Below are 21,966 nucleotides of genomic sequence, written 5' to 3'. Positions count from 1 at the left end.
AGAAAATAGTTCGAAACCGAAACAGAAAAGGACAACAAAGACTGCTGAGTTTGGAAGCAGGGAAGTGTAGGGATAAGAGGAGGAAGGAGAGGACTGGTGAGGTATGCAGAGTGCTGAAAACACAACCCCCTGGCCATTAGGATCCCTTGGGGTTACAGATGGCACAAGGAATTTAAACAGGTTTGAAACGGATTGAGCTGCTTTTATCATTCTTTTCTGGCAGGATTCCTTTTCATTTTTAACAGTTACTTGGCAGACAGGCATTCAGCAGCAGTGGAGTCAAAACAGGGGGGGACCAGGAGGCCCCAGGCACAGGGGGGTGACACCTCTAGTGTTCAAAATCGCTAAAATCAGTTATTAGGAATAATACCATCATGTTATATACCATTCAATGTGTAGTTTACAGCAGAATACAATGAAACAAACAGCATTGAAATATCTGTGTTCTATCAAAAGCTATAGCCAAATAACCAGAAAAGGAAACACAATTGACTTATGTCACAAAAAGTGGATTTCTTTAACTCAAAACTGACCAATGAGCCTGAGTATTATGTGAACTAACAAGGCGTTATTATGACACAGCATGGAATCATTAAGATATTATCATGTCAGCTCCCTTTTCCACGTATCAGAGCTAATATTCAAACTCTTATTCAGTTGTGTGAGTGTCATCATGTCAGCTACTGTTTTTTTTGTTGGTTACCGACTGGTTTGGTAACCTGTACTGTTCAATAAATAAATAAATAAATAAATACATACATACATACATACATAAATAAATAAATAAATAAATAAATAAATAAATAAATAAATAAAATAAGGGTGACACTATGAGTTACCAGGCTGGGTGACACCAACCCTAGTGATGCCACTGGTGGGAAGGTTGGGTGTTGTTGGTTTGCATGACTTTTAAAGTGGATTCTAAACATTCATGGTGAACTATAGTCCATCAGTGATTTTTAACCACAGTGGCTGCATTGAATCTCCAGATGTAGGGACAGTATGTCACTGAGTCAGGAATGGATCCAGTGTTGTGTCTGGGGGAGGGGGCATAAGCACTTAACTCCAGAGCCCAGGTCAACCAGGCAGACAGACCTGGGCTCCTAGTTGAACTTTGGCCTCTGTGGCTGAGATTTGTTGAGTGGGTAGACCTGGGCTCCCACTTGGACTTGGAGCCCAGATCTACCTGCTGGGTAGACGTGGACTTCCATTCTGACTGCCCACTAGAGCAGGGGTGCTCAATAGGTGGATCGAGATCTACCGGTAGATCGCGAGGCAAAATGAGTAGATTGCGGAGTGCTGATCCCCCCCTTCAGGTGCCTCTGGGAGGAAACGCCGGGAGTAAGGCCCATTGTACTCAATGGGGCTTACTCCCAGGTAAGTGTGGCTAGGATTGCAGCCTCACAGCCTAATCCTAGGCATGTCTACTCAGAAGTAAGTCCTGTTATACTCAGTGGGGCTCAAGGTACACCAACATACATTGTACACATAAATGTTATATGTTATGATGGCGCGAACATTGTAAAAAAAACTCTGGTAGATCTCCGGGCCTTGCTGGGTTTCAAAGTAGCTCTCGAGCCAAAAAAGTGTGAGCACCCCTGCTCTATAGCCATCTCTTCCAAGTGGGTAGAACCTAGGTTCCTGTTTGAACTTTGGCCTCTGTGGCTGAGGTATGCTGGGCAGGTAGACCTGAGCTCCTGACTGGACTTGAAGCCCAGATTAATTAATTTTGTTGTATGGAAGGGAGTGTCAAAAATTTATGGGCCCCAGGTGCCAAATGATCTAGCTACACCAGTATTCAGCAGGTGAAACTTTTTCTGGCATGCTTTTGAGGGACCTATATCTCATTGATAGAACCCCTGCTTTTAAATGCAAAAAATTCAGTTTTGGGTTAAATCCCTGGCTTCTAGCCCCACTGCGTGAAACTGTGAAGAGCCACTGTTAGTCTGTTTATGTAGGCCAGTGTTTCTGAAACTGTGGGTTGGGACCCACTAGGTGGTTTGCAAGCCAATTTCAGGTGGATTTTATTTTTAATATATTAGACTTGATGATAGCATGGTATATGACTGCATTTGGAGAAATGTTATAAATCTGTACATTTAACAGGCAATTATGTATATGCTTTTAACAATGATAGTCAATGGTGCTTTCTCCTAGGTCAGTATGGATAAGATTGCAGCCTTTTGGATGTTCGGGGAATTTTTTGAAAACAGATCGGCAACTGCTTAAATAAATTTTTATACTTATATTTATTGTAAATGTTTAATTTAATTTTATTTTGTCAAAAGGGGTACTAAAAATTTTTTTGCTTGATGATATCACTTCCAGGTTAATGACATCGCTTCTGGTTGGTCCCAACAGATTGTCATTTTAAAAAGTGGATTCCTGTGCTAAAAAGTTTGAGAACCACTGATTTAGACAGTACTGAGCTAGATGGAGTCAAGAGAAAGTAACTCCATAGGTTTTCTGGCTGAATTTCAATTTGATTTTTGTTTCACCCAGCTCAGAGCAACACACAGGTTTTCCCATTCCCCTTTAGCCTCACAATAATCCTCTGAGAAGGTTTGGGTTGAGAGACAGTCACTGGCCCAAGCTTTATGGCTGTGTGAAGATCTGAACCTGGGTCTCCCCTGGTTCACCTCTAGCATTCTAATCACTGTACACATTGGCTCTCCTGCTTGATACATGGCATTCTGGGGCAAAATGCCAGCAACCCTATTCAGCTGTCAGACACAGCCTAGAATACCTTGGAAACTATAGTTTTGTAAAGGTGCTGATCATTCCACAGAGACCTTTCCACAATGAATCCAGATTCCTTGCTGGGTATGAAGTAATACCATCCAGTGTATGAAGTAATACCATCCTGGTAGAGTGCTTGCGGATTAAGTACTCTAGCAGGTGCTTAATCCTCAAGTTTTTAAGTGGCTGCAGAGACGTGGGCTTTCTGTACTGGGAGAAGAAACCTGATAAGACCAGCCAATATATACAGGCCTGTGCTCTATAGCATACCAAGAATAATGATTTATCCACCCTGGCAAAGATTCTTCAGAGAGGTGTTTTGCTCATGCTTGGTTTCACAAGAGCAAGAGATGCAGACCCTTACCTGGAAACTCCAGAAGATCTCCCTCTTCATCCTGTAGTGTTTCAATATCATAACTGGTGTTCTCGTTCTCATTCTTGGGAAAAGAAAAAACAGAGGAAAAGAAAATCAGTGTTCTTACAGCCTGGGATTTACGGGTAGTCCCCAAAGCCATACTCCAATTCTCTCCCTCCACCAGAAGACTGACTCTGAAGAAGATGCCTTGATATTACCTACCCCTCAAGGAAATGAGGACCACATCATAATTAAGTAGCCAGTTCTATACCTTTGTAAGATCCTAAGGGTCTGGAACCAGGAACTGTGCACCACCATGAAAGTTTATCAGAAAGAGAGCCACTGTCCTGCTCTTTACTAAACCACAGTGCCACCACTTCAGATGGTCAGAGGATGATACTACAGTCAAATATCAGGTGACAAAAAGAGTCCAATAGGGTTCCAACTGGGCCTATAAAGTTGCTGGTTTTGGCCTATCTCCTCAGTATATTGAATGGTTTGTTGGTCAGAACTGTACTTTGGAAACTCAACAGAAGCCTCATCTCTCTCTCTCTCTCTCGCACACACACACCTCCTGTACCTCCAGAGATGACAGACGGTTCCGGAGCACTTCCAGTTCTTTCCCCAAATTTTCCTTCTCTCCTACTTTCTCAGCCAGTTGCTTCTGAAGGTCTTTTATCTGGAGAGTCAGAGAACAACGGCGCCTTTTTCCAGCCAGCACACTTACCTATTCATTGCCAAACTACTTGGTATTTTAAATGTGTAGTTTGACCTTCTGTACCTGTTCCTTAAATGAGAATAGAACGTGCAAGAACCCTGATCTTGATCAGGCCCGTCCATAAGCGTTATTTACATCAGGAGCCAATGGAAGCTTCCTTCTGATGTAAATTGTGCATGTAGGAGGACTGCAGTGGTGGTAAAGCACTAAAACTCCAAATCCTCTGCCCTAACTGATACTATGCTTCCAGTATAGACCAGGCGCTCCACGTATGCTTTTTTTTTTTTTTTTAAAGAAACATAAAAGGGTCAAACTACATTTTTAAAGTAATGTGTATTCTGAACCTTAGGAAATTAATTCTTAACCAAGCCAGAAAGGGGCTGACACTTAATCCTGTCTAAAGTCTCTTCCCTGATTCCTACTGCATGTGATATAACAGGGCAGAGCTGTGGTTTCTTGGGGGTGTAAAGAGTCTCTCATTCTTCATCATACCTCCAGAGTGGAGGTTCCTGACAGTGAAGAAGAAGAAGAAAAAAAACACTTGAAGGCAATAGGAGAGGATTGCTCTGCACATGGCCATTAGCCAAGAAAAATTCAATGTATAGGAGCAGCCTACCTCTGGAATATCAGGTTTATTTTGTTTAAAGTCACTGGTCATCACAAGTAATTATCTTCCACCCATCCTCCAAGGAGCTCATAGCATTATACATGCCTCCTTCTCCTCTCCTTTGAGGAGGTTACAGTTGGATAACTGACATATTCAGTGGAGAGGTTTAAAAAATGGGGACGCCAATATGGAGACTTTTAAAATAATCAGTGCAGGAAATAACAAGGAAATTTATTTAAATGTTGGCAGTGCCTGCAGAAGTGCAAATTTTAGACATAATACAGGCCTTAAATCAGTGGTTCCCAAACATTTTAGTACCAGGACCCACTTTTTAAAATTGACACTATCAGGACTCATCTAGCTCAGGGGTGTCCAAAATTTTTGGCAGGAGGGCCACATCATCTCTCTGACACTGTTCTGGGGGCCGGGGAAAAAAAGAATAAATTTACATTTAAAATTTGAATACATTTACATAAGTTTACATAAATGAATATATTAAAGATAGACTTACATGAATGAATGAAGGTCTTGCAATAGCTCAGGGTCTATAAAAGGCCTTGCACAAAGCAAGGCTGGCCTTTCCTTTGCTGCTGCTACTGCATCACAGACATGAAACAGCAAGCAGTGGAGGGAGCCCTCATCCCACAGCTCTCACAAGAGGTCAAACAGTTGCATCATGCCAGTGCGGGCTCTAGCAAGTCTCCAGAGGGCCAGAGGCTCATTGGAGACTGGGGGCTCCCTGAGGGCCGCATTGGGAGTCCTCGAGGGCCACAAGTGGCCCCAGGGCCGGAGTTTGGGCACCCCTGATCTAGCTTGATGAGACTAAAAACAAAGTTTCATCTTACCAGCTGCTCAAGCCTCTATTTTTATCCTTTTTACTATGGAGTGGGGTGCCTTCTGGAGCATTTATTGAGCTCCACATACACTGAATCAGGACCATTCTGGGGGCTTTGTATTCTCCTTTGCCTAGACTTCGATAAGAGCTAAGGCATGGTTGCCTACTCATGAGTAAATGCACATGTGCAGCTCAGTTTCACTTTGCATAGAGCTCCATGCATTTTCCTTGTCAGTTTTAGTTTCACTACCCACTAACAACCTGTTCACGGGTTCAGGGAACACTGCAGTAAATTATTGATATACAGGTCAATCCTTAGCACCTGAATAGAACCCCCGCAGATGCCAAAAAACATGGATAATGAAATCTATCACTGTCCTGACCTATTTTTTGAGGTGTGTGGCCTCCCCATGCCTCAGAATGCCCGCCAGAGCCTTCTGGCAGGCACTTGTAGTTTTTGTGAAAACCAGAAGTTCCCGTTAAAGATTCTGGCAGGCATTCTGAGGTGGAGGGAGACAGTGTGCAGCCTTCCTGCAACTCAGACTTCCTGGGTGTGACTGCTGGTTGCATCTGGGAGGTCCTTGATGGGTCCTCCAGGCCCAGGTTCAGAACCCACAGTGGGTCAAATCTGCAGGTTCAGAATCCATGGATAAAGAGGACCCAATGTAACTTGTATTGGCTTGTTTTAAAGCCTTTCCCCCTACAAGGTATATCTCAGGGGTCCCTAATTCCAGGACTCACCTGCTTCTCTAGAGTATGCAGGGAACCTTCCTCCAACTCCAGCTTCTAGCAGAGGGGGAAAAAAGTCAGACAGTTAATGCTAATTGTGTAATGAACATGAGAGCTTCCGATTAATACTCCTTGTTTAAGTTGAGAGGTGCTTTAACTCACGCCAGCCTGGGGGAAATGTCGTCTTAGTGGGAAGCTCTCTCACCTCTTGCTTCTGCTTCTCCTGCTGCTGCTCCAAGCTTCGGATCTTCTGCAGAAACTGCGCCCTCTCTTGCCGCAGCCGAACAATTTCTTCGTAGGCTTCCCGATCATCCTGGGAAAAGAAATCCAGGCCCAAGTGAGGACAGTCTGGTTTCCTCTCCCCTGCCCTATTGCATCCCAGACACAAAAGCCTCACCACATCAGCTGGAACTGAGGAGGCCCTGGCTGGCACTGCAGTGACTACCTGGCTGCTCCGTTCTGCAGAAGATGCGTTTTGGTCTGGTGGATTGGAAGCATGCTAGAAAACAACAGTGGACTTCATGCAGAGAAAGACTCATTACTAGCCTTCTAGAAGGACAGCCAGATGTCCACCACAAGCTGGGAATGCATATGACACCACGGCCTACTGACGGGAGACGGCATTATGACAGCAAAAAGTGCAGAGTTTATTTTTATCTATTTGCTGGAGTCCTTGCAAAATATGCACTTGCCCACCTCCTCAAGTCATGCATTGTCACTCAGTTGTGTTCCAAGACAGTAAGTAGCTAGGCTGGTTGTACAGTGTCGACCCAATGTATAGTGGCAGTGAAGAAGACTAATTCCATGCTTGGGATCATTAGAAAAGATACTGAGAATAAAACGGCTAATATTATAATGCCATTGTACAAATCAATGGTAAGGCCACACCTGGAGTATTGTGTCCCATTCTGGTTGCCACATCTCAAAAAGGATACAGTGGAAATGAAAAAGGTGCAGAAAAGAGCATGATTACTGGTCTGAGGCATCTCCGTTACGAGGAAAGGCTACAGCGTTTGGGGCTTTTCAGCCTAGAAAAGAGGCGCCTGAGGTTGGACATGACTGAGGCATACAAAATTATTCAGGGAATGGATAGAGTGGATAGAGAGAGCACTTTCCCTCTCACATAACACCGGAACCAGGGGACATCCACTAAAATTGAGTGTTGGGAGAGTTAGGACAGACAAAAGAAAATATTTCTTTACCCAGCATGTAATTAGTCTGGGGAACTCCTTGCCACAGGAAGTAGTGATAGCATCTTGCCTAGATACCTTTAAGAGTAGATTGGACAAATTTCTGGAGGAAAAGTTCATCACAGGTTACAAGTCATAGTAGGTATGTGCAAGTTCCTGGTTTTAGAGGTAGGCTACCTCAGATTGCCAGATGCAAGGAGAGCACCAGGACGCAGATTGTATCTTGCTGTCATGCTCCCTGAAGCATTTGGTGGGCCACTGTGAGATACAGGAAGCTGGACCAGATGGGCCTTTGGCCTGATCCAGCAGAGCTCTTATTATGTTCTTACCCAACATTTGTACCTGACCTTTTGTTTGCAGCCTGTTAAATATGGCAATCTTGGTCCCATTCCCGAGTGAGAGGTGTGTTGGTTGCTATGCATGCAAGCAGGTCTGAGGTGAGAGTGGGGACAAGTGGAATGGCAACAGCTGCTCACATTGGCAAAATGGTTTCAGAAGGAAAGGTGGACAGACAGAGAAACCCACAGAACGATGGGATATTATTCAGTCATGATAATCAATTAGGTTGTGTGGGGCAGCATCTCAGTGGCAGAGCACCTGCTTTGTATACAGAAGATCCCAGCTTCAATCTCTGGAAAGCAGACCTGGAAAAGACTGCTTTTCACTGAAACACTACAGAATTGCTGCTGCCCATCAGTGCATACACTACTGAGCTTGATAGATCAATGGACAGAGACAGCAGCTTCATAAATTCAAAGGCAGGTAACCCATATCTGTTACTGGAAGGCTGTTGCTTTCATGACCTGCTTGTGGGCTTCTCAGAGGCATCTGGCTGGCCACTACTGGAAACGGGGTACTAGACTAGATGGACCCCCACAGTGGCCTAATCCAACAAGGCTATTATTATATCATATTTAATTGAACAGAACTGTGTACCTTTCAAAAATTCAGGAACACATTTTCATAGTTGATGTTTCAAAAGTATTGGTCATTTTCAAATTTATGATTTGTATTTTGAGACAGCCAAAGGACAGAAGAGAGGTTTTCCAACTCATCAACTGGACACTGGTGCCAGCTTTCCTACCTGGTTTGAGGTACATGTTGGGGGTGGTGGAGCCCTTCTCTTTCTGGGGCTGTTGTTCTTCCCTTTGGACAGGGAGTGCCGGGGGGAGGAAGTCTGTGAAAAGATGAAATACACAGCAGAGGCAAACATAAGAGTTGTCCTCCAACCGTTTGCCCAAAATGAGGGCACCCCCTGTGGCCTGGGTTGAAAAACATTACCTGTGAGCATAATTCAACTGACTCCTCTTCTGAAAAAGGGCCAGAGAGGGGGGGGGGGGAGAGAGAGAGAGAGAGAAAGAAAGGAGGACGAAAAACACAAAAAGTAAAATGGGGTTAAAAAACATCTGTGAAGAACACCCAAATGTGAGGAGCTGAGAAGCCTTGAGAACTTTGGCAGTTCTAAGTGTTCACCTACATGGCTGGAGCACCCAAAGATCCCTCGTAAACACCCAGCTCCAGTTCCACCCACATCAGCTTGCTGGAAGGTCTTTTGCTCCCTTAAATAACCCTATTCTCTTTCTCACTTGTAACTGAACTGCTGGCTTTTCCAGTGTTTTTCCAGTGACTCAGCTACTTCTCCCTTCCCTCCTTCTGAAGGCTCCCCTGAGATTGAAAGTTTGATTGATTGATTGGATTGGGGCAAGAACCTGTCTTTTTGGTGTTGCTGTTCTGCGAAGTGCCACACACAGCGATGATAATGTTGCAGAGGATGCTGGGACATCCCACTAGGAGAGTATGAGTTGTTCCCAACATTTTGGTGTCCCAGACACAACATTCAAATGATACACCCCAAAACAACCTCCTGCTTAACTCTTTCCCATTTCAATCATGTTCACATGGTGGAATTTCATGATGGATTGTTTCTGACCCATGAGGTCTTTCCATCCGTCTCCTCTTCTCTGTTAGGCTTCAGCACAACCCAATACATTCCTTGTGAAGGCAGGACATCCTCCCAATTGTTCTGAAACTGCAGACCAAACCAGAGATGCAATGGGAGACATGGCACAGGTAAATTATTGCTGAACAGTGGCAAAGAAGAGGACATTATTTGCAGCAGAAAAATGATGGGGTGGGGGAGGATGCAGAATCCTCCCCCCTTACACCCTTTTCCCCTTAGCTGAGGTTCCAGATGGACACAGTCCTTTTATAGAGAAAAGCAGCGAGAAGGAGCAGTTGCAGGGGATGTGGATTCCCAGATCTGAATTGCACACAACTGCCTATTTTCACCACATGAAGGAAGCCATACTGCTGCACAACCCAAAGAAACTCAGGCCCAAGCCAGGGAAGCACATTCCTATTTCTCTCTGACAGCCTTTTCTTCTATCTGAGATGGAGGGATCTCGTCTGATCTCGGAAGCTAAGCAGGGTCATAAGAACATAAGAACAGCCCCACTGGATCAGGCCATAGGCCCATCTAGTCCAGCATCCTGTATCTCACAGCGGCCCACCAAATGCCCCAGGGAGCACACCAGATCCTGCATCCTGGTGCCCTCCCTTGCATCTGGCATTCTGACATAGCCCATTTCTAAAATCAGGAGGTTGCATATACACATCATGGATTGTAACCCATAATGGATTTTTCCTCCAGAAACTTGTCCAATCCCCTTTTAAAGACACCCAGGCCAGATGGTTGTCACCACATCCTGCGGCAAGGAGTTCCACAGACTGACCACACGCTGAGTAAAGAAATATTTTCTTTTGTCTGTCCTAACCCTCCCAATACCCAATTTTAGTGGATGTCCCCTGGTTCTGGTGTTATGTGAGAATGTAAAGAGCATCTCTCTATCCACTTTATCCTTTCCATGCATAATTTTGTATGTCTCAATCATGTCCCCCCTCAGGCGTCTCTTTTCTAGGCTGAAGAGGCCCAAATGCCGTAGCCTTTCCTCGTAAGGAAGGTGCCCCAGCCCAGTAATCATCCTAGTCGCTCTCTTTTGCACCTTTTCCATTTCCACTATGTCCTTTTTGAGATGTGGCGACCAGAAAGGGACACAATACTCCAGGTGTGGCCTCACCATCAATTTGTACGACAGCATTATAATATTAGCCATTTTGTTCTCAATAGCTTTTCTAATGATCCCAAGCATAGAATTGGCCTTCTTTACTGCTGCCGCACATTGGGTCAACACTTTCATCGACGTGTCCACCACCACCCCGAGATCTCTCTCCTGATCTGTCACAGACAGCTCAGAACCCATTAGCCTATATGTGAAGTTTTGATTTTTTTGCACAACTGCAGTTATCTCCAGTCACCTTCTGCTAATTCTCCCCTCTTGTCACATTTCTTGAGAATACAGCATGACTGTTTCTTTCATCCTTTCTAGACTTGTTTCTTTTTCCATCTATCAGGTCACAGTCATACTATATTTTTAAATTTGACATTTTCCACCTGTTCCATGATCTGAATTTTTATGTTTTTAACTGTTCTGTGGCCAGCCCTCCTGAATCTTGAAAGAAAGGGAACAAATTTTTAAAATATTCCAATATTAAATTCAACATCTCGATCCTTTCAGGTTTGCTAATAGATTTGACCAAATCTTCAGAAGCTTAATTCTAAAATCAAGCCCATCTGTACCTGCTAAAGAATTATTCTCGAATAGATTACGGTAAAATTCTAGTAGACTCAAGCATATCAAGCTTTTGTTAATTTTCTCAGTGCTTCTCATTTTTGGATGACACCCAAAATTTTGTCCCATGAAATGGTCCTTCAAGGTTACGAAGAACCAAAATCCCTGCCTATGGTAGATTCAGTCAGTTGCTAGTTATAATTCACTAGTGAAGATACAACCTAGTACATCTAGATAAAATACAGGCTAAAAAGTGAACCCACAGAATACCTTGAAATCTGGAAACATTTAAAATCCGTTTTCTCATGATGCAAGTTCTTAGTCTGTTTACCTTTCCTTCAGAATTATGTAATGCATGAATCAGAAAGAATCACGCTGGATAACATAATACAGACATTTTCCCCAGGACCTCCATTGTAATTTATCTGCCCACACAGACTATTGCTGACATGGGTGTTTGCCTGTGGTTTTGATTCCTGCATTGGTGGAGATAAAAACCAGGTTTTAAAAATGAAGGTCCTCTTGCTCCAAAAGCGAATTTGGTGGACAGTGAGGTCAACAGTTGATGTCATAAAAGGGCCCTGGTTAGTACTTGGATGGGAGACCGCCTGGGAATACTGGGTGCTGTAGGCATATACCATAGACTGAAGGTTGCCAACCATGGAGATGGAGGGACCACACCACAGTTCTTTTGACAGTGAAGCTGTCCTCTTTTTCTCCATTTTTCCATGACCAGTGAAGTTGGGGGTGGGAGAGAGGTTGTCTTACCGCTGGCCCAAGAGCAGCGCTGGGCAGCTTCCTGCAAGTAGTGCTGAATGAGGGCATTGCCGGTGGCCGCACCATAATGTGCTGCATCATGCCCTGTGGCATCCACAAGTCCGACCCGTGCTCCACCATGGATGAGGACCTCTACTGTCTCCACACTGCTGTTCTCGCAAGCCACCATCAGGGCTGTTCTGAATCAAAAGAAGCCCAGTTAAGTTCAGAGAGATGGCTAAGGAGTGGAAATGCTGGCAACTCACATGCCTGGATCTACATCAGCAGCCCTTAACCCAAAGCTGGTTAAAGAAGAGGAGGTAAGTACAGGGCCTTCTCAGTGGTGGTGCCCACTTTGAGAAACTGTTCCTGAAATATCAGGTATTCCCTCCCTTCCCCTCTCTCTCTCCCCCTACCCAAGTTCAAATGTTCTTTCCTTGTACCAGAGCAGTAGCAGCATATCTGTTTGGCCCTCTCATTTGGGTTGGTTTCTGGTTTTGCTGTTTCACTTGGAATTTTGTTTTATTTGTTGTAATGATGTTAAAATTTATCTGGTCATATGCCTTAAATAATTATTGTTTGCCATGGTGACAGTCCACCTGGGTGGGAAGGGTAAGCATCCTTTAAATAAATGATAAAATATGGTAGACATTTATGAAATTGTAGAAAGGGTGAAAATGCAAGAAGAACAAGGGAACCACAATCAGCCCAAGATACTGTCAGACACTACCTTGGGTCACCAGGCAAATAGGCTTATAGCTCAATGAAAAATGACCTGCTTTCACTACAGATGGTTGCAGGTTAAATTCCTGGATTCTCCAGTTAAAGAAACAGGTAGGAAATGATGGGAAAGAGAAGAGTCAATGCCTGATACCCTAGAGAGTAGCTGCCACTCAGAGTACCAATACTGAGCTAGATGGACAAGCTAAGAGAATAAGTCATACCTCATGGGCAGCTCATGCAAAAAGTCCTGAGTTCACTCTCTGGCATCTCCAAACAGGTCTAGAAGAGTTCCCAGCTTGCCTGAAACCCTGGACTGACTGCCAGTCAATGTGGGCAATACGGAGCTGAACTAGACTGAGGATCTGACGGTATAAGGCAGCTCCATTCAGCAAAGACATTTTAGGGCTGCAAATATTAATCTATTTTGTAATTAGGTTTATAAGCTGAAGTTTTGATCCCAGATAAAAAATACATCCCAATATTGATCAGAAGGGCAGAGACACAGTCCTACAGGCCAGAGGGGACAGGTCTACTCCCACTTCTGAATGATATAAAAACCTGCTAAAAAAATGGGTTTTCTTTTTGTTTGCAGAGCTGGGTTAGAGAGGATTTTGATATGACCTCGCATTTCATTTCAAGTAACACAGAAACTGAGGAGCAGGAGGAGCAACACACATAAGCACAGAGAGAAAAGGTCCTCACCGACCCCGCAGGTCTCTGGCATTCACGGCTGCTCCACGGTGCAGCAGATAATGGCAAAGTTCAGAGTGGCTCAGCTTGGCTGCAAGCATCAGAGGGGTTGCTCCATCCTGGCAAGAGAGAGGACAAGACACTAAAAAGAGGGCACAACCAAGTCCAAGGAACTGTTCATAAGATGTTTATAATTTAATAGCTGCCCAGTGTAAAACTTCTAAACACACCAGAACAACCTTGAAGATAGTAAACCGCTCAGATTAAGTCTGTGGTGGTTTTTTGTTTGTTATATTTCTCTTCTGCATTGTGTGTTCACCAGACACTGCCCCAAACTTCTCACTTTCAATCTAATGAAAACCAAGTCTCACAGCACAATCCTAGGCGTGTTTACTCAGAAGTAAAATCTACTGAATTCAATGGGACTTACTCCCAGGTAAGTGTGTATAGGATCACAGCCTTAGAAAGTTCGATTTTCCATCTAATATCCCACTTGGTAGTTTCTTTGACATGGCAAAGAATTGTAGTATACATGTAGCCCTGGAAATGGGGGAATTTTTGAGAAGTGGGGGGCTTACCTGATCTTTGGTGTTCAAGGAAGCCTTAAAGTCACAAAGAATTTCCAAACAAGAAATACATCCATTGACAGCTGAAAAAGAAGAGACTGCTTCCAATCTCTTGTTATAATAGAATGTTTTGATAAATATCAGAATTTTACTGAGACTAAACCACAAGGGGCAACGCATGACTCTTAAGGCAGGATAAGAATTGCCTGCCTGAGCCACAATTTCTTCCTGGCTACTGTGAAGATTTGTTTCAGGGATCTGCAGACACACACAGAGCTAACCTGCATGGTGCAGTGCTGTCCGTCCATTGTTGTCCGCCATATCCACTGGGCAGGATGCCTGGGCAATGAGAAAAAAGGTTAGCAACAAATATGCAGCCACAGTTGCAAGCCTTTACATGTTTGCCTGGGAGCAAGCCCCATGCAGTGGGACTGGCTTCTGCGCAAACATGTATTGATTTTAAAGCATTCATATCCCTCTAGTTCTCTTACTGAAAAGGAACCACAACCTCACAACCTCAATAAAACTTAATATTTAGTAAAAACATGATGGAGATGTGGTAACATTTCAAGTTGGAAAACATTTCCTTTTTTCCAGCAGTTTATGTCCAGACTTTTTTTCCACTGTGTAACTCAAGGCAGCCATCAGGAGCTTTCCAAGCCATCATCCAAGCATTAACCAGACCTAGACCTCCTTAGCTTCAGCATAGCGGCTGGGTGTGCCTTCATTTAGGTCATCATTCACCTTCAGAACATCACCCTGGGACCAGAATAACAGGTGAATGGTGGGAAAGCAAATTATCAGGCAAACATTCCAAAACCTAAGTGATGATTAAAATGCTTGAAAATCCACATGTGGTCATTACCTGCAACAGCTTGCTTACACACTGAGGGTGACCATGTTTAGCTGACAGATGCAATGCTGCATAGCCTGCAAGTGGTAAAAAAAAAAAAAAAAAAAAGACATGATTTTGCTTCAAACTATATCATGTCGGTTCTGATATGAATCTGAGCAAAAATGTCTCAGCCCCTTCCCTGTGCCTCCTTCTCATGAGAGAAATTGCCAATTCTTCAGCCAGTTCAGAACTCAGACATACCCAACCCCTTTGTCTCTCCCCTTTCCAGAAAAAGGAGATGAAATCCCATTTTGCTGCGTCCAGGAAAAGATGGAAATTTTGAGCCCAATTCTATGCATGTCTACTCAGAAGTAAGTTCCATAATAGTTAATGGAGTGGAGCTTACTCCCAGGAAAGTAAGGATAGGATTGCAGCCTTAGGGCGCAATCCTAACCAACTTTCCAGCACTGGCATAGCTGTGCCAATGAGGCATGTGCTGCATCCTACAGTTGAAGGGCAGTCATGGAGGCCTCCTCAAGGTAGGGAAATGTTTGTTCCCTTATTGCATTGTCCTTATGTCAGTACTGAAAAATTGGTTAGGACTGCGGGCTTAGTTATTAACTGTATTTATATATTATCTCTCTGTCAACGCATCCAAGGTGGCTTACAATTTAAAACAGTGACATAAAAAAGGGAATGATGATGGTGGAAAATGAGCATATTCAGGAACCAGAATCCTCAGATAATGTTACATAATTGTTCTCATGACAAGGTGGAATGGCCACTCAGGGAGACAGTTCTAAGAGAGGAAGAGCCAGAGGGGGTTGGTGCCAGCTGAGAGGATGGAGTTAGTAGCTTCAGAAGGAAATAGAAGCTAGGATAGGTGGTTTCAGGTCTGTGAACTAGGTGCCAAAAAAAATCACTAAGGGCAAAAAGGGTGGGGGGCTCTTTGCACCCAGAAAACTTCCAGAAAACCCAGAAAACTTCCAGAATTTTCCTCTGATTGCTAAAATTTGCTAAACACCCACTCTGGGAATTGTCCACACTGACAAACTGCAATATTCAGTATCTCGCAGAGAATGACCATATTCCACATTGCGCATCTGGAAAAATTCACATTGAATAAGCTCACCTGAGCCGTCGATGGTCATGGCATCAGCCCCATGGGCCAGCATCACCTCCAGGCAATCCACATTTCCTTTCATAGCAGCCAGATGGAACCTGACATGCAAGCCAAACCTGCCATTAATCCATAGTTCCCAAGGCTAGATTAACATACATACTTTAAAGAGTAAGGACCCGGACCCAGACCCAGTGAAGTTTCTCCTGCTTTAAGATAGATAGATAAATAAATAAATAAATAAATAAATCGACATACGCAGATTTTCCCTCTGAGTCCAGTTTGGTTGGGACCAGGCCCTTCCTGAGAAGGAGAGATGAGACACGATCTGCATCATTGTACTCCACAGCTTGCAGGAGCTTCTCGTCATTCTTGCTCCAGTCCTGACTCTGAAAACCAAAAGGAAACATTTTATAATTTCATTTCCTTATACACAATCTCCATTTTTCATCACAAACACACCCTACACCAGCTTTGGGTTGGGATTCAGAGACCTGAACATGCAGCAGCATATGCTTCTATGGCACTGGGAGAAGTTGCACTTGCTGGAATTCTCCTTCCATAGGGCCAATGTAAATTTGCAGAAACAACAAGTTGCATGGCTCTTCCCAGATAATACCATTCCAGACTGCAAATGGAGGAGTACATATTTGAATATTTCTCCATCAAAAAACTTTTTCCATCTGTGTAAGCTAATGTCTTTATTCAATAGATTCTCAGCTAAACCATAAAGCAGGATTCTAGTTTTCCATAGCAGATTTCCATATGCAAGGTATGCTATTTTGTTAACAGTATGCAATATCTTCCACAAAGGTACAATCCAGGGCTGCATCAGGAATGACTTCTGCATATCTGAGGCATTGTTAAGCAACCAGTAAAGACAGAGAAGATCTACTAGGTATATGTAAAATTTAGGAACTGAGCACAAAGCAGTGGTATCCTTGCAACTTTTCCCACTTGGACTGTTGCTTCCCATCCCGCCCTGGATGATTAGTATGGTTATGGCTCTTTGACTGAGTAGGCTCTTTGACTGAGAGCAAAGTCCAAAGTCCAGCTGAAATGTCTGCGTGACTTCCTCTTTGCCGACGATGCAGCTATCACTACCCACTCTGCCAAAGATCTCCAGCAGCTCATGGATCGTTTTAGCAAAGCCTGCCAAGATTTTGGACTGACAATCAGCCTGAAGAAAACACAGGTCATGGTTCAGGATGTGGACTCACCTCCCTGCATTACAATCTCTGCGCATGAACTGGAGGTTGTCCATGACTTTGTGTACCTTGGCTCAACGATCTCTGACACTCTTTCTCTCGATACCGAGCTAAACAAACGCATCAGTAAAGCAGCTACCACGTTTTCCAGACTCACAAAGAGAGTCTGGTCCAACAAGAAGCTGACGGAACATACCAAGATCCAGGTCTACAGAGCTTGCGTCCTGAGTACACTTCTGTACTGCAGCAAGTCATGGACTCTTCACTCACAACAGGAGAGGAAACTGAATGCTTTCCACATGCGCTGCCTCTGACGTATTCTCGGCATCTCCTGGCAGGACAAAGTTCCAAACAACACAGTCCTGGAACATGCTGGAATCCCTAGCATGTATGCACTACTGAAACAGAGACGCCTGCGTTGGCTCGGTCATGTCGTGAGAATGGATGATGGCCGGATCCCAAAGGATCTCCTCTATGGAGAACTCGTGCAAGGAAAGCGCCCTACAGGTAGACCACAGCTGCGATACAAGGACATCTGCAAGATGGATCTGAAGGCCCTAGGAGTGGACCTCAACAAGTGGGAAACCCTGGCCTCTGAGCGGCCCGCTTGCAGGCAGGCTGTGCAACATGGCCTTTCCCAGTTTGAAGAGACACTTGGCCAACAGTCTGAGGCTAAGAGGCAAAGAAGGAAGGCCCATAGCCAGGGAGACAGGCCAGGGACAGACTGCACTTGCTCCCAGTGTGGAAGGGATTGTCACTCCCGAATCGGCCTTTTCAGCCACACTAGACGCTGTTCCAGAACCACCTTTCAGAGCGCGATACCAGAGTCTTTCGAGACTGAAGGTTGCCAACTACTACTAGATAGGCAGTAGGGGGCACTCATTTGCCACATGCCATTTTGAAAACTGCAACCCAAGCCCTGTTCACTCTCATGGAAATGCACCAAATTACATGCAGACTTGTGATTCTATCATCAGACCCACTTTCTGGATAATGAAAGATAATAATGAAAGATAAGTGAAAGATAATCACTTTCCATGTTTGCACTAATATTCCCTGGGCATCACCTGGTTGAAACAGCAGCAGTTAATCTGAAATGCTCACATCTGGGCTTGATTTTGCAACATATACCCACATGGTCTGTTGGTACAAATACCAACGGTCACTTGAAATGGAGGCACTCCAAGAAGCTTTGCAAGAATTACTGATTAATACTGTATATGTATCTGTCACATAAGTGCACCTAGCTGTGCTCTTGTGATGAGTCCAGCTTTGATCTGGCACCTCAGTAATCCTGTAAATTCTGATCTTACATACTTGCAGCTGGTTTTTAACCCAAATCAGTTTACCACTGAGCTCTTGCAATGCTTATGTTGCTCATTCTGATTAACAGGTTAGGGGCCCAATCCTAACCAGCACTGATGTAGCTGCAGTGCAGCCCCAAGTTAAGGGAACAAACATTCCCTTATCTTGAGAAGACCTCCATGACTGCCCTCCCACAGACACACCCCGTTGGCACAGCTGCATCAACGTTGAAAAGTTGGATAGGATTGGTCCCTAAAAAGCTGAGCTCTTAGAAGGAACTCTATTCTTATCTAGCAGCAGAGTTTTCCCAAAATTCACCTTGCTTCGCTTCATAGGCTATTAAATTATTTAGGTTGCAACCAGACACAAGTATTCATTCAAAAACTGATGAGTGCATGCTGACTCCAATGGCCCCAAACGACAAAATACTGGTTCAGAATAAAATGCAAACTAGCTTTTACCCTGCAAACTGTCAGTTTCTGTAAACACCCAGAGGATCAAACTGAGAAAATACTCTGATAAAATGGTTGATTGAGAAGCTTAACCCATTTCGGCCCAGCCCACAGGTATACACATTTGATCTCTGTTGCATATATGCACTGTTAGACAGAAATGGCTTTAAAAGAGGTTGGATGCCAGAGTTGCCAACTTTATACACTGATTTCCATTCCTGTGCCTTGCACAATAACTTGATGAGCAGACATTAACAGGCAGTGGTGCTCTGAAAAGTTTCATGTACAGATCAGGTGGCTGCTAAAGGCACAAGGGAAGACCATGTCTTTTTTTTCCCTGTGATCATTCGACATTTCTAGTGGGGTCAAGTCCTGCATTCTGATCCAAAGGGAGGCACCTTAATTTTAAAGGAAGGGGTAAGGTGCACATACTCAGGGATGAGATAGGCAGTCTGTACATGTACCTTCCTTATTAGATAATGTTATTTCCCAGTTTTTCTTTAAAGAAGCTAAAAGTGGGGCAAGGTTAGAGATAGAGAAGGGGGCATAGCCAGGGTATGGTGTATTGGGTAGAAAGTGCCAGTCCAAGAGGATCAGTACAAATTTATATTTTTTCAGAATGCTAACAAGGGAAGTTAAGGCAGAGTTTGATGTCTAAAAAAAAAGAGGGTCATGGGCCAACACCTCCAATAGGAAGAAAGCTCAGATCCTAAATCTAAGCATGTAAGGCTAAGTTTCAGTTGCAGACGTAGGCATTCTGCACATACCTAGAGGTACATCTATTCATTACAGTAATATTTCATATATGTCCCTTTAAGGAGAGGTATGATCAACATGAGGGGGGGGGGAGTGCTAAAAGAGGGCCTTCAGTATTTGAAAGTGATTTTTCCCCCCCTGAAATAATCAAATAATGTCTCAGAATATCCTTAGAACACAGGCAAAGTAAGTCTCTGGGCAGTGTACATAGATCACAAGGACAGGAGGGTGGATGGAGGTAGTCACCTTCAAGCACCTCTGTAGCTGAAAGAGCACAAAACATTTCTATCCCAGAGACAGAAAATTCAAACAGTAACACCTCTCCACCCCATTAAAAATATTATAGTATGTCCACATAATTAAAAATTTGCTGCCTTGAATTCTGTTTTACCTTGCCCGAGGCCTTACTAAATTTGTAGATTTAACATGGGGGTGTGTGGATTCTGCTCTGTTTGTGGCTGGTATGCCCTGTCCAAAGCTCAGCATCCCTCTTAGCTGCTATACTCTGACATCAAGAGAGGTCACAGGCCACCAGTATGTGCCATGTCTTAAAATCTCCTTAACTGGGGTTTAAAAACAAGGCTGCTGGAAGCCAACAAAGGAGGATCCCATGGGGAAGTTACCAAAAGAGGTATCCAGTTGATACTGAGGAGCTGGGGCACAAAACCTGCTCTCCCATATTCAATTCCTCCTCCCCACTTTCCTGGGTTATTCCTTTGCAAGGAAGGGGCCCCTATGATGCAGTGGCTCAGAGTAGATTCCAACACAAAATACTATCTAGACCTTTTCTCAACACTTTAGGGTTCTTCACATTATTTTATCTTGGTTGGTTGGTTGGCAACCTTCAGTCTCAAAAGACTATGGTATAAGCCTACAGCACCCAGTATTCCCAGGCAGTCTCCCATCCAAGTACTAACCAGGCCTGACCCTGCTTAGCTTCCAAGATCAGACGAGATTGGGCATGTGCAGGGTAACAACAACCCTGTAGAGTAAGTCAGAACATAGTATTTTCCCTATATTTCAGATGGGGAAGACGGAGGCAGAAAGAGAACAGCTTTCCTACAACTACCTAATGAGTTTGAAGCAGGATTCAAACTTGGCCCTTCCTAATACACATGCTTCTTGGCAAAGCAATAACAAGACATTGCACCACGGTGCCTCTCTTTCTTCCCCTCTCTTCTGAAGTCTGGCCTACTTGACAGGGCTGTTGCAATAGGAGTAAGGACAAGACAAATGAAAAGAAATAATTCATTGTAAGCACAACATAGAATCCCTGTTTCACCCAAAAGCACACTGTAAAGGCACAAGAGAAGGCACAAGAGAAACCTATCCTTCCACCACCCCTGTGACAGGTGAAATAAGGGACAGCCAATTTGGATGTCCTGTTCTTGAGTATACACACCTGGAGAGGCAAGATTTGCAAGACAGATGAAATCCAAAATAGGGAACATTGTAGATAATGCAGGCAGCTGATTAAATAAGGAAGATGAAGGAAAGCATTGGACTTGTTAACCCCCCCCCAGCCCTGAAGCCCATTGAGCAACGTCTCAGCCTACCTCCCTAGATTATTGTGAGGATAAAATGCTATAGGGGAGACCTAGGTACATTGCCTTGAACTCCTTGGAGGAAGGGTGAGGTAAAAATCAAATAAATGATACACCACATAGTATATTCATAATAATAAATACTGATATTACATTTCTTCCTTCCACCCAATCCTCCCTCAATTCCCCCATGTATTTCCTTTTCACGAACCAGTCACCATCCTCCAACCTAACCTCCCTCACAGGGCTGTTGAGAGGATAAAATGGGGGAGGGGCGATAACATATGCCCTAACCGGAAATCCTTGGCATAATGGTGGAATTATATCATGGCAGGATACTTCCCATAGGCACAATCTCATGATTAGAAAAGGACTAGAAAGCATAGAAAATGGGAAGGCTGTAAAATTGACCTTTATTTGCTTATGTAACAATAATGAGGATAATTATTAATAAAGATTATTAATAATTACTAATAATGAGGATAATTTAGCACATTCTTATGAGCAGCAATATTCTGGAACAGGAGAGTTCTTTTCCAACAAAGGACAAATGCAGGGATGCGTTTGGTCACCCACACCAATGTCTCTCTTTTTTTCCTGCCCAGGGCTCAATCATACAGGAAGCAATAATAAGCATGCTTCTGTGCATGCACAGAATGCATCTCCCCCTCCTTCTTCCCAACACCTAGTCCCCAAAGTGCAGGAGACAAAAAGAAAAGGGTTTCCAGCTTTTGAGACAAGCAGGGTCTTGGCACCCACTTCTCCTTTCTACAAAAAAAGCCCTGATTAACGGGGAACGGGGAATGAAGAAAGATGCATCCCAGGGGAAGGTGGGGTCATGAGGGAAGAGATAGTGCAGAGGGGAGGGGGTAATGAGGAGGTCTGAAGGAGAGCCCTACCAGAGGGAGGGGATGCCCGGGCTGGGGGCTGGAGGGTGGGGGACGTACCGTGAAGGAGGAGGCGGCACAGAAGCAAATTTGCTTCATGGTTCCTCCCAGGAAGTAGCGAGCAGCCATCCATCCGACCAGCTGGCCTGGCAAAGGAAGACGAAGAGGGCAGAAGGGGACCAGGGATGAAGGAGAAATGATGAAGGATGCTGCTGGTGCTTGATGCTGTGGATACTGTTCCAGCCAAGACAGCTTGCTGATGCTGCTCAGTGAAAGGGCAACTGTTGCCCTCTAGCGGCTGGAAGGAATCTTAGGGAAAAGT

At 44.2% G+C, this 21,966-nt stretch overlaps 1 protein-coding gene and 1 pseudogene across 1 annotated transcript in view; both read right to left on the bottom strand.

Moving 5' to 3' along the window:
* ANKRD24 (ankyrin repeat domain 24) overlaps nucleotides 1-21,773 on the bottom strand; it is a 32,559-nt gene extending 10,786 nt beyond the window's left edge. Inside the window, exons 1-15 of the mRNA XM_066636228.1 lie at nucleotides 21,705-21,773; nucleotides 15,751-15,881; nucleotides 15,505-15,593; nucleotides 14,403-14,467; nucleotides 13,819-13,876; nucleotides 13,550-13,620; nucleotides 12,984-13,090; nucleotides 11,571-11,758; nucleotides 8,455-8,480; nucleotides 8,258-8,350; nucleotides 6,381-6,482; nucleotides 6,189-6,296; nucleotides 5,996-6,040; nucleotides 3,675-3,773; nucleotides 3,104-3,176 (exon numbers count right to left, since the gene is read on the bottom strand). Of these exons, the coding sequence (XP_066492325.1) occupies nucleotides 3,104-3,176; nucleotides 3,675-3,773; nucleotides 5,996-6,040; nucleotides 6,189-6,296; nucleotides 6,381-6,482; nucleotides 8,258-8,350; nucleotides 8,455-8,480; nucleotides 11,571-11,758; nucleotides 12,984-13,090; nucleotides 13,550-13,620; nucleotides 13,819-13,876; nucleotides 14,403-14,467; nucleotides 15,505-15,593; nucleotides 15,751-15,881; nucleotides 21,705-21,773 (1,324 nt within the window). The remainder of the gene's footprint in view (nucleotides 1-3,103; nucleotides 3,177-3,674; nucleotides 3,774-5,995; nucleotides 6,041-6,188; nucleotides 6,297-6,380; nucleotides 6,483-8,257; nucleotides 8,351-8,454; nucleotides 8,481-11,570; nucleotides 11,759-12,983; nucleotides 13,091-13,549; nucleotides 13,621-13,818; nucleotides 13,877-14,402; nucleotides 14,468-15,504; nucleotides 15,594-15,750; nucleotides 15,882-21,704) is intronic.
* On the bottom strand, nucleotides 20,082-20,203 carry LOC136659781 (5S ribosomal RNA; annotated as a pseudogene).
* Nucleotides 21,774-21,966: the final 193 nt, after the last annotated feature.

This window comes from Tiliqua scincoides, chromosome 8 (assembly GCF_035046505.1).
Source record: "Tiliqua scincoides isolate rTilSci1 chromosome 8, rTilSci1.hap2, whole genome shotgun sequence".
Taxonomy (NCBI): domain Eukaryota; kingdom Metazoa; phylum Chordata; class Lepidosauria; order Squamata; family Scincidae; genus Tiliqua; species Tiliqua scincoides.
Note: the sequence above shows the minus strand (reverse complement) of the source record. Positions and strands in the feature narration are given on the sequence as shown.